Source organism: Garra rufa, chromosome 10 (assembly GCF_049309525.1).
Source record: "Garra rufa chromosome 10, GarRuf1.0, whole genome shotgun sequence".
Classification (NCBI taxonomy): Eukaryota; Metazoa; Chordata; class Actinopteri; order Cypriniformes; family Cyprinidae; genus Garra; species Garra rufa.
In genome coordinates this window covers 23,298,042-23,309,909 of record NC_133370.1, presented here as the reverse complement: position 1 = coordinate 23,309,909, position 11,868 = coordinate 23,298,042, and the positions used below count along the sequence as shown (strand labels likewise).

At 35.0% G+C, this 11,868-nt stretch overlaps 2 protein-coding genes and 1 non-coding gene across 3 annotated transcripts; 1 reads left to right on the top strand and 2 right to left on the bottom strand.

Annotated features, from left to right (window-relative positions):
* Position 1: 1 nt before the first annotated feature.
* Positions 2 to 4,497, bottom strand: rpl7 (ribosomal protein L7). The gene is made up of 7 exons (XM_073848063.1): positions 4,446 to 4,497; positions 3,786 to 3,888; positions 2,883 to 3,049; positions 2,543 to 2,680; positions 698 to 807; positions 402 to 619; positions 2 to 56 (listed from the first exon to the last, which is right to left on the bottom strand). Exons 1-6 carry the CDS (start codon positions 4,457 to 4,459, stop codon positions 411 to 413), a joined length of 741 nt encoding a protein of 246 aa, XP_073704164.1. The 5' UTR covers positions 4,460 to 4,497; the 3' UTR covers positions 2 to 56; positions 402 to 410.
* On the bottom strand, positions 2,747 to 2,836 carry LOC141345048 (small nucleolar SNORD12/SNORD106). Its single transcript, XR_012356914.1, has one exon. It is a non-coding gene; the product is annotated as a small nucleolar SNORD12/SNORD106 (small nucleolar RNA).
* A 132-nt stretch (positions 4,498 to 4,629) lies between the features above and the next one.
* Positions 4,630 to 8,263, top strand: rdh10b (retinol dehydrogenase 10b). The gene is made up of 6 exons (XM_073848062.1): positions 4,630 to 5,250; positions 6,726 to 6,961; positions 7,059 to 7,157; positions 7,246 to 7,391; positions 7,469 to 7,600; positions 7,679 to 8,263. The coding sequence occupies exons 1-6, from the start codon at positions 4,977 to 4,979 to the stop codon at positions 7,800 to 7,802; spliced, it is 1,011 nt and encodes a 336-aa protein (XP_073704163.1). The 5' UTR covers positions 4,630 to 4,976; the 3' UTR covers positions 7,803 to 8,263.
* Positions 8,264 to 11,868: the final 3,605 nt, after the last annotated feature.

Here is an 11,868-nt window from a genome sequence, read left to right as displayed (position 1 = left end):
GTTTGTGTAAATGATTTTATTTCCTCACAAACCAACAGCAGAAGTGTTCCAAAAACCTGTAAGAGACAAATCAAAAGCGTTTTAGATTAAAAGTTTGACTTGAGAGGGGCAGTCACTCATAAGTACAAACATCTTTTTTCCTGACATTTAATTCCCAAAAGGCCTCAGTAGGGTAGCTCTAAAATTGTTCTGCTTTACAATGTTAACCAGTAAAATTATGAACCACAAATACAATAAACAGCTCACATATAGCACATAATACACAGTATGCAAATTAACAAATCAACTCAGATTATGTAACAACATCTACCAATAACATGAACACATTTCTGATATGATCCACAAGAACAAACTGAATGCAAATGAAAATAAAAGTCAACCTTATGAGGTCAGGTGCTCACCTAATGGTCTTAGTTCATCCTCCTGATGAGTCTGTTGATCTGGTCCTCCCTGTTTCCTGCATCACCTCCCTCAACGAAGTGGGTGGTCTTCTTGTTCATGCCACCACGAGGGGAAGACAGCTTGAATGGCCAGAGGAAGTTGCTGGCAGACTTGAAGTTCTTTCCAACAGTGTAGATCTCATGGATAAGATCCTCAATGCAGATGATTCCGCGACGACCTGGAGAGATGCAAATCACGTGACCCAATCCTAATAAACGCTACCATTGTAATACCTGGTGTAGTGTTCAATCCTTACCAAGGGAATTCTCGATAAGGCAGTTACTTGTCAGCGGAATGCGCTGCTTACGTATCTTGCCAAATCCACGCTTGTAGATGAGCTCGCGCACGGATTTAAGGCTGGGGTAACTGGAAACAAAAGCAATTCGGTGATTTAGCAAGCATATAAAAGTGTAAGTGACAACGTGCCATGCCACACACATAATGCATTTCACATTAGACATGCCACAACTTTGAGAACAGTTTACCCAAAAATGAACCATTTCTCTCCTAAATAATCTTCTATTGAACACAAAAAGGGAAATACTGAAGTAACAGACACTTTTTTTTCCCATATAATGGATATAAATGGGGAATGACAAGTGACAAAGCACCAAAACCTGACTTTTATATGCATCATTAACTTTGATGGGCTACTTAAGATCCAATGTCAAAGACAAATGTTCACATCACACAGATCAAATCAAAGCTATCAAGTTTTTTTTTAGAGCCTAAAATGCCAGAGTTCCCATTCACTTCTATTATATAGTCAACATTCTTGTCTTAGGACAACTTTTATTAACTTTTTTTGATCTGCTTCAAATGCTGACTACTGTACAAAAGAGAAGGTAGTACATTATTCAACTGCAAGTATAAACTATTTAAACGTGGTTAGGGAAGATTTCAAGTTCTTGAAATGCTAACCAGGCTGCATTTATTGGATCCAACATGCAGTTAAAACTGTACAAATTTCAGCCAAAAGTTTTTGAACAGTACATTTTTGTTTTTAAAGTAGTCTCTTCTGCTCACCAACCCTGCATTTATTTGATTCAAGGTACAGCAACAACAGTAAAATTGTGAAATTTACACTATTTAAAATAGGTTTTCTATTTGAGTATTTTAAAATGTAATTTACTCCTGTGATTTTAAAGCAGAATTTTTTAGCATCATTACTTTAGTCACATGATTCTTCACAAATCACTCATATTCTGATTTGATGCTCAAAATTCTTATTCTCAAAACAGTTTCTGAAAAAGGAATCTTTTGTTACATTATAAAATGCCTTTATCATCATATTTGATCAATTTATAGAATGCTTGCTAAATAAAAAGTTTTAAATTCTATAATTTCTTTCCCCTCAAAAAATACTGAATCCAACCATTTGAATGGTATGGTGTATAATGTTACAAAAACCTTTTAATTTAAATAAATGCAACTCTTTTGATCTTTTTATTTAAAGAATCCTGAACAATATGTACTCAACTGTTTTAGATATTGATAAAAAAAAAAAATCCTGAACAGCAAATCAGCATATCAGAATGATTTCTAAAGGATCATGTGACACTGAAGACTGGAGTAATGATGCTAAAAAATTTGCTTTGATCACCGAAATAAAGTACAAAGTTATTTTAATTAGTAAAAATAATATAAAATTTGACTGTTTTTGGATCATACTTTGGATGAAATAAAAGCTTGGTAAGGAGAAGAGACTTCTTTGAAAACATTAAAAATCTTACTGGTCAAAAACTTTTGACTGGTAGTGCATCCATGCTATTTTAAAATCTAGTTTATTCCAGTAATAGCAAAGCTGATTTTACAGCACCATTACTCTAGTTTTAAGTGTCACAAGATCCTTCAGAAATCATTTTTATGCTGAATTGATGCTAAAGAAAAGTGGTGCTACTTAACATTTGTGAAAACTGACTTTTTTCTTATGCAATAAACTTTTGTAACTCTATAAAAGCCATTACTATCACTTTTGACAAGTTCAATGCATCTTTGCTGAATAACTATTAATTTCTGACCCAAACTTTTAACTGGTATTGTACCTTGAACCATAAGACATTCACAATTGACATTATCAAACCAAAACAACTTTACATACCCCCAAGCGATGTAGGGCTCTGCAATTCGGAGCATGTTGATGGTGGCCTTGTTCAGTTTCACAAAGACGCCGTTGAAGATCTGGCGGAGACGGAGCAGCTGAAGCACCTTGCGGACTTTGGGGCTGACACCGTTGATACTGAGAACACACAAGGTATTTTAATCAACAACTTTCAAAAGATAGTTTCATTAGGATGAATCCTCAGTGGTGGTTTCAGAGGATTTGGCTTATTTTCGAGAGAAATCACCATGGTCGATAAGACGGGGAAAAAAGAGCAACATCATAAACCACAACAGCATGGTAGACAAACAAAAACAGCACTTGAACATGGAACATTTACCCTCTGATCCTGATGACAAAAGCCAGTTTGGGCTCAGCGGGGACGTAGTAGTTGCCAACCTTGCGAGCCATTCTACTCATGCGAATTTCACGCCTGTACATCTGCCTGTATTCTTTGTGGTAGGCTTCAGCTCGCTTGAAGATGAGCTTCCTGGTGACTTTGCGGGCCTATGAACATAAGACGCAAGCTTAGTTTTGGATAAATGTTGATGCTTAACATACAGCGGTGGCCAAAATTATTAGAACACTAGTATTTTCACCAGCTAAAATATAGTTGAGTTTCCAAACATTCATTTTGACATTGCAATAATCCAGTGAGATTTTGGTTTGCACAAGGAGTCTGACAACAGCCAGTGCTTCACACAGAGATCATCATCATCTGTCTGTCTGTAATGTCATAAAGAAACAGAACTGAGACAAACTTACCCTAGAAGAACTGTGGCAATGTCTCCAAGATGCTTCAAGAAACCTACAGTACTGTTATAAACTTTTAAGCACGTGTGTGAAAATGTTGTGAACTGAGGATGCTGTCAAAAATAAATGTCATAAACAGATTTTCTTTTTCAATTAACTTCTATTAACTAAATTAAAATCAACATTTGGTGTGACCATTCTTTGCGTTTAAAGCAGCTTTTCCCCTAGGTGAACTTTCGCATAGTTTGCAGCCAGCTTCGCAGGTAGGTTGTTGAAGCATCTTCGAGACACTGTCACAGTTCTTCTGGATTTAGTCTGTCTTAGTTTGTACCGTTTCTGTTTCTTCATGTCATTTCAGACAGACTGGATGATGATGATGATACTGAGATCAGGTCTCTGTGTGAAGCACTGGCTGTTGTTAGATTCCTTGTGCAAACTGACACACTACAGCAAAAGATAGAAATAACCATTTTATAGCTGAAACACCAACCTTCTTGATGGCGACATTCTTCTTCAGACGCACTGCCTTAATGGCAGCGAATCGCTGTCGCCTCTTCAAGAGGCTTTCAGGGACTGAGGGGACCTTCTTCTTTCTGTTGAAAAACCAAAAGTTGCACATTTGTCATTTTCTTGGTACCCACATTAGGCCTGCAGCCCAGGCTAAAATGACAACGGTCACATTAACAAACGCACAGTCTATGTATAAACTACACAAAACAGGTGCTTATTTCACAGTATATGACAATATAACCTTAATAAAACTATTACGTTACTTTTCTTAAGAACAGTGCTAGCGTGTAGCATAACATCATGTCTTCACGTTGTCAGATAATGACATTAATGTCTCGAACCAGAGTGTATTTCACAACCAAATAACACGTTTAGGAATTTACGTAGAGAAATACTCATTCGAAGACGTTTTATTGTTATTACATAAACTGCTTTTTCACACGTTGCTGAGCCGATCCAACCCATGCAGGCTACATGACATTCACATTAAATTTATTGGTTCATCTTTTATCGCTGCTCTCAATTTCCTCACCGTAATGCTTAAATACACATATATTGCTCATTTTGACTCTAAACAATCTCGTTCGAGCAATATTTTAGCCGATGGATAAAGATTTAAATAGCACGGTATCAAACTTACGTTTCATCCGCCATTATCCCTACAGTAAAAGAGGCTTCTACGCATGCGCGGTGGCAACTTATAAGGGAGGTCCTTCAGACTTCCGGTCACTCTTGGGTATTCAGATCTATTGCCTGCATTTTAAAAATAATAGTGTAATAATTATTTTACCTTTTAAGAGACTTTCTGCTTGCGCTATTTTTTTCTCTCAGAATTCATTATGTTGAAATGTACTGTATATGGGCTGGGCTGGAAACATTACGCATTAGATATGACGCACGCGTTATGACTGCTTTGCATACAAGGCGGACACAAACACGCGTGGAAAGTTATCAAGTGAGTTCATTATTTAAAGAGTTGTGAGAGCCACAAAAATACACTGTTATGGCTATTTCATCTTGTCGTGAGGGGATCCCGATTTTATTTAAGCCTCGACGGGCGTTTCTTTGAGCACATTTGCGTTTGATTTCTTTGCTGTTGGAACTAAACGTCGCTCTAGTTTGTTTAGTTTGGTGAGTAACTTAGAAATACAGAGAAGAGCAAGCGTACATCATGAATATCATCACGGAGTTATTCGTGGTCACTTTCAAAATTATATGGTCGTTTGTACTCGCCGGTGCTAAATGGTTTATTCCTCAACGGGAAAAAAGTGTGGAGGGCCAAGTGTGTGTTATTACGGGTGCTGGAAGCGGTCTCGGGCGACTCTTTGCGCAGGAGTTTGCCCGGAGACGAGCGACCCTTGTGCTGTGGGACATCAACCGAGAGAGTAACGAAGAGACCGCAGAGATGGTGCGTGAAATCTACCGAGAAATGAACCCCTCCGCTGGTGAGTTTATAGTTGACTATTTCCCCACACTTTTATTCTTTCACAAGTCCCAATATGTTATGCTCATTGTTATGTTGCATACGCTTGTTACAAGAAAGATTAATGACTGCTTTTGAAGTATTTTTTTATTGTTGGTTTCTGTTAACTACTACAGTTAATCAATGTAAACAAAAAACGCTTTTTTGTAAAGTATAAAGTATGTTATTTTTTTCTTCTGCGTGTTATAAAGTTAGAATTATGAGATATAAACTTCCAAATTCCAATTGTGCGTTTATAGTCAGAACTGCAAAATATAAAGTCAAAATTATGACTTTTTTTTTCTCAGAATTGCATGATATAAACTCACAACTGCGACAAACAAAGCCAGAATTGCGAGAAACTTTGAATCTCGCAATTCTGACTTAATAACTTGCAATAGCGTGTTATAAAGTCAGAATTGCAAGTTATAAACTCACAATTCTGAGGGGGAAAAAGTCACAATTTCAAGATATAAACTCGCAATTCTAAGAAAAAAGTCAGAATAGTGAGTTTATATCTCGCAATTCTGACTTTCTCAAAATTGTAAGTTTATATCATTCAAATCTGAAAAAAAGGTTATCCCCATAATTATGAGAAAAAAGCAGAATTGCAAGATGTAAACTCTCAATTGTGAAAAAGTCACAATTCTTTTTTTTTCTTCATTTTTGTATTCGGTGGTAGAAATGGGCTTCCATAGCAATCTGCTGAGTTAAATTTCTTTCAGGTTCATTTGATAAATATATATTTAATCTAGAAACCAAAAACTTGTGTAACGTGACTATCTTTATCACTTTTCATTTAAAGCATACTCGCTAAATAAGTGTTAATTTCTATTATATATATATATATATATATATATATATATATATATATATTATATATAATGCTGATCTTTGGATCCTTATATTCATCAAAGAATTCTGAAAAAAATGTATTCAACTGTTTTAAATATTGGTGATAAATAATAGTAAAATGTTTCTTAAACGGCAAATCAGCATATTAGAATGATTTCTGAGGGATTATGTGACACTAAAGAGTAATGATGCTGAAAGTGTAGCTTTGATCACAGGAAATAAATTGCATTTTGAAATATATTTAAATAAAAAGCAGGTATTTTCAACAGTAAAAATATTTCAAAATTGTATTCTTTTTGCTGTACTTTGGATCAAATGCAGGCTTGATGAGCAGATGAGAATTCATAAAAAAAAAGAATATTACAGTTCAAAAACTTTTGACTGGTAGTGTATGTTTTTTTTAATGATAACTAATGATAAATGTTTAAATAAAGATAAAAAGTCTTAGTTGACTATCTAAATCAACAGCCCTTTTCAGACCCTTGAAAATCTAAATGTAATTGTTACTGGGATTTAATGAGATAAGAGTGATTTTAAAAACGGTTTTAAAAATTGTAAAAATACGCAGTACTCCATTTTTACGTAATCTTTTTCTTTTTACAGGTTCTTCAGATAGTGTCCAAGAGCTGCCTTTGTTTCAGCCAAAAGTGTACACGTATGTTTGCGATGTCAGTAAACGCGAGAGTGTGTATTCGACCGCAGAGAAGGTGCGCAAAGAAGTGGGCAACATAGACCTGTTGATCAACAACGCTGGAGTTGTCTCAGGACTTCATCTTCTCGAATGCCCAGATGAGCTTATCGAAAGAACTATGATGGTCAACTGCCATGCTCACTTCTGGGTTAGTACATAGCTTTGATCCACACCATTAATGTCAAGCTTTTCACATTTGATATCATGTGTTCATCATCTGATTCTGTATACATTTATATTTATAGACTGCAAAGGCTTTCCTCCCCAAGATGCTTGAGCTCAATCACGGACACATTGTAACTGTAGCAAGCTCATTGGGCTTGTTCACCACTGCTGGTGTGGAGGTAAGAAATCTCCCTTTTTCTGTTTTCTATCTGGTGTAATGTACCACAGTATGTAACAAAGACTGCACTTATCTTCTCTTCATTGTAGGACTATTGCGCAAGCAAGTTTGGAGCCATAGGCTTTCATGAGTCTTTGAGCCATGAACTGAAAGCAGCTGATAAGAATGGAATAAAGATGACGCTTGTCTGTCCCTTTTTAGTTGACACTGGCATGTTCAAAGGCTGCAAAATTAGGTTTGTGGTTTTTATTGCATAACCCTTATTGAATTCTGATGGCAAGGCATGTTCTAATTTTGATCTCTTTTAAACAGGAAAGAAATGGCTCCACTGTTTCCACCACTAAAGCCAGAGTACTGTGTCAAACAGGCCATGAGAGCCATACTAACAGACCAACCTATGATCTGCACGCCACGTGTCATGTACATGGTCACCTTCATGAAAACGTAAGTAAATCTGACATAAATGTTCTTGTTTTATATAATCGGTCTGTTTCTAATGGTTTTAAATCTCTTATTTTGCAGCGTTTTGCCATTTGACGCCATCGTGTGCATGTACAGATTTATCGGCGCTGATAAATGCATGTACCCCTTTCTGGCTCAACGGAAGGAGTCCACGAACAACAATGAATCAAAGACTGGAATCTAACTGGTTCTGATTTAGCAATGCTGCTAAATTCTGTGTTAGTTCCTCTGGAACGCTGAAAGCTGTACATTGATGTTTTTTTTTTTTCCGGATGACATTTTGCTGTCAACTTTGAGGTTGCAATAATTACAAATGTAGAACACTATGTAGCTATTAGCTTTAATTATAAAATGGTGTGTGTGTGTTACTGTAAGGTTGCTTAAGGACTGTCACCTATTTATATGTATTCACATTTTGTTTTGTCAAGTATTGTTGCTTTCCTCTTGACATTCCAAGACTTTGTCACTTTAGAGGTTTTATCCTCCTAATAACACTATGAAATGCACTATGTAATGAAAGTATTTCTTCTTGTTGCCTTTGTGGTCTGGATGTGTTGATGATTTGGATAACACCAATGATTAAAGCAAAAGATTAGCAGAAATTGCCACAAGTGCTTACTGTTAAATAAACAGTCTTCATATTAATCACATATTGCTTCCTTTTTTCCTAATGCTAAGTGATGAAAAGGTGATTTGGTTTGTTTGAATGTACTGTTTGCAGAGCTTTCCAAACAAGGTGGAGGTTAAATCCATGCTTAAAATCCATCAAATCATTTTCTTTACTTTGAATGGTTTAAGAATTTTTCTTAATGCCTTCAACTGCAAGAAACATTTCAAAGCATTTAGCAGCTAAAATCTCAGTGATGATGTACTTTTGTTAATGATCTTTAAGGTCAGCGGAAAGCAAAAAGCAGACTTGTACATGTACTTTCAAATATATGAATTGAATAGTCAGGTGAGGATATGAGTTGTGTAAAATACATCTGAAAATATCATGTAACATGCATGAACAGTTTTTACAGAATGATAGGGGCTTCTTATTTAAGGGCAAGACTTGCTTTATACGTGCATTTTCTGAGAAGATTGACTTTATGCAAATAAAACATTGCTGAAATAAGAGAATAAAATAAATACAGATAAAACATTGCTGAAATAAGAGAATAAAATAAATGCAGATAAAACATTGCTGAAATGTTAATAAAGTGAATGCATTGAATAATGTTGATTTATATCTATACAGTTGAGGTCAAAAGTTTACATACACCTTGCAGAATCTGCAAAATGGTAATTATTTTACCAAAATAAGAGGGATCATATAAAATGCATGTTATTTTTTTTATTTAGTACTGACCTGAATAAGATATTATAATAATATAGTTGCATTTATAAAAAATAACCCTGTTCAAAAGTTTACATACACTTTACCTGAATGATCCACAGGCTCAGCTGTTGTTTTGTTTAGAAATAGTTGTTCATGAGTCCCTTGTTTGTCCTGATCAGTTAAACTGCCCACTGTTCTTCAGAAAAATCCCTCAGTTCCCACAAATTCTTTGGTTTTTCCAGCATTTTTGTGTATTGGAAGCTTTTCCAACAATGACTGTATAATTCTGAGTTACATCTATTCACACTGAGGACAGCTCTACTACAGAAGGTTCAAATGCTCAATAATTCTTCACAAAGAAAAACGATGCATTAAGAGCCAGGGGTGTAAACTTTTGAAATGAAAAAAAGATGTGTATATTTTTCTTATTTTGCCTAAATATCATATTTTTTTTCATTTAGCACTTCAGAAGCTACTGAAGATACTTACATTTTTCTCAGAAGACAATATAATATTTACCCTGATTCTTAAACTCAAAAAAGCTTTCACTCCCGGCTCTTAATGCATTGTGTTTACTTCTGTAGCATCAGTGAGTGTTTGAACCCTCTGTTAGTCAGTGTTGAGGAAAGTTACTTTTAGAAGTAATGCATTACAATATTGAGTTACTCCCTAAAAAAGTAACTAATTACATTACTCAGTTGCTTTTTATGTAAAGTAATGCGTTACGTTACTTTTTAAATCTGGGCAGGGCTTGCTTGTTTGTTTATAATATAAAAAGTTCTATTTTTGGCAAATGTAAAAGCCTTTTTACACCAAAAGCCTCAGGCTTAGAGAAAAGTAAATTCACGTCTGTACAGTACACCACAGAAGAAAAAGTGTCAACTCTTCAGCAATAAAAAAAGGAAAACAAATGTTAGATTATCTTGAATAATTTTTGCTTATATGGATGAATTGAATCATCGAAGGTCGGCAGCAAAGACAACGGTTAATAAAATGGGATTAAATACATAAAGGATATTTGTATTATTTAACATATTTAATTATTGCAAGTTTGTGTTCAATTTCACTGTTTTTATTCATTTTGAGGAATACTCTGTTTTTTTTAGTGAGTGAGATTATTTTTTTGCTGCATGTTCACATTTTTTCTAGAACTAAAGTAACATCTTACTCACAATTTCTCTCAACATGGGGGCAGGAGAGCTTTTAATCAATAAATGATGGGAAAAAGTAACTGGCGTTACTTATTTGAAAAATTAAGAGATATTTTCTTGTCAATTAAAAAGTAATGCGTTACTAGTTATTTGGAAAAAGTTATATTATTACGTAACTTCCGTTACTTGTAATGCGTTACTCCCAACACTGGTTATAGTTGCATATGAGTCCTTCAGTTGTCCTCAGTGTGAATAGATGGACCTCAAAATCATACAGTCTCTGTTGGAAAGGGTTCAAAACACACAAACATGCTGAAAAACTAAGAATTTGTGGGACCTGAAGGATTTTTCTCTTCACTATCACTAAACAAACAACACACACACACACACACACACGCACACAAACACGCACAGCTATGGATCATTCAGGTAACAACACAATATTAAGAATCAAGTGTATGTAAACTTTTGAACTAGGTCATTTTTATAAATTCAACCATTATTTTTTCTTGTGGACTATATGTAAATGGCTTTTATGTGAAATCTCTTATTCAGGTCAGTGCTAAATAAATAAAAAATAGCATTTTGTATGATTACTCTTATTTTGATAAAATAATTAACATTTTTCAGGTTCTGCAAGGTGTATGTAAACTTTTGTCCTTAACTGTATTTGTTCATTAATTACAATAGTAATTGTTCATTATTAATTGTATTGTAAGTCATTTATACGCCCATTAGTCCTATCACCTAAACTTAAAAATGAATGTATTGTATGAACTGTATAAAGAAGAGGATGTGGCTACATTATGTAAAGCCTGATATTCAGAGTCTTTCTCGGCCCACTCACTTGCGGAAATACCAGTGACTGTAGGAGAGAAATATCAGACATCCTTATCAATGGAATGAGAAAATAAGGGAATCACATTCAAATACCATAAAACCCATACAGAAATACATATGCTTGTTCCTGGCCAGAGGGAAAGTGGGATTCCTCTCAATCGGCTGATAGTCAAATCAGAATGAGCTCACAGTGGAGTTCGACCTTTCATTCATACCTTTGGAGTGCTCTACATTATATAATTTATGTATGTATGTACTATATATATATATATATATATATATCAGAGTTTTTTCCCCTCTGTTCAGTGTTTAACAAGTATTAAAAATAATCAGAATAACACTTTACTTTAGACAGATTAAGAATGCTCACGGCACAGCCTAACAAAAACCTGACCGCTCACACACTGACAGGTCAGTGAATAAAAGCAAAGTGACGCCTGTCTGTCGATTAGATAACTCCACTTTTAGCCTAAATACCAGCAAACAATAAAGAGCCCCTTGTACAAACTCAAGAAGTATGCAGCATATTCCTCATTAGAGCTGACAGCATAAAAGAATGATTGGTTGATGTGTAGCAGCTCATTGTAAGGTGTTTGTGATGTGCTTTCATTGGAATCTGTAGTATCAGTTATTCATTGTGCACTGACAATTTCTTTGCTTCACCAAGACTTGCTTTGAGAGAGACTGTAGTTTACATCTGACAAGTTATATATACAGTGGGTACGGAAAGTATTCAGACCCCCTTGAATGTTTCACTCTTTGTTATATTGCAGCCATTTGCTGAAAACATTTAAGTTCATTGTTTTCCTCATTAAATTTACACACAGCACCCCATATTGACAAAAAAAACCTTGACATTTTTGCAGATTTATTAAAAAAGAAAAACTGAAATATCACATGGTCCTAAGTATTCAGACCCTTTGCTCAGTATTTAGTAG

Coding starts and splice junctions, on each gene's coding strand:
- rpl7 (XM_073848063.1), bottom strand. Junction 3,050..3,785: donor AGAATGTCGCCATCAAGAAG/GTTGGTGTTTCA, acceptor TTATGTTCATAG/GCCCGCAAAGTCACCAGGAA. Junction 2,681..2,882: donor TTTGTCATCAGGATCAGAGG/GTAAATGTTCCA, acceptor GTGTGTTCTCAG/TATCAACGGTGTCAGCCCCA.
- rdh10b (XM_073848062.1), top strand. CDS start 4,977: ATGAATATCATCACGGAGTTATTCGTGGTCACTTTCAAAATTATATGG. Junction 6,962..7,058: donor ACTGCCATGCTCACTTCTGG/GTTAGTACATAG, acceptor TTATATTTATAG/ACTGCAAAGGCTTTCCTCCC. Junction 7,601..7,678: donor ATGGTCACCTTCATGAAAAC/GTAAGTAAATCT, acceptor CTTATTTTGCAG/CGTTTTGCCATTTGACGCCA.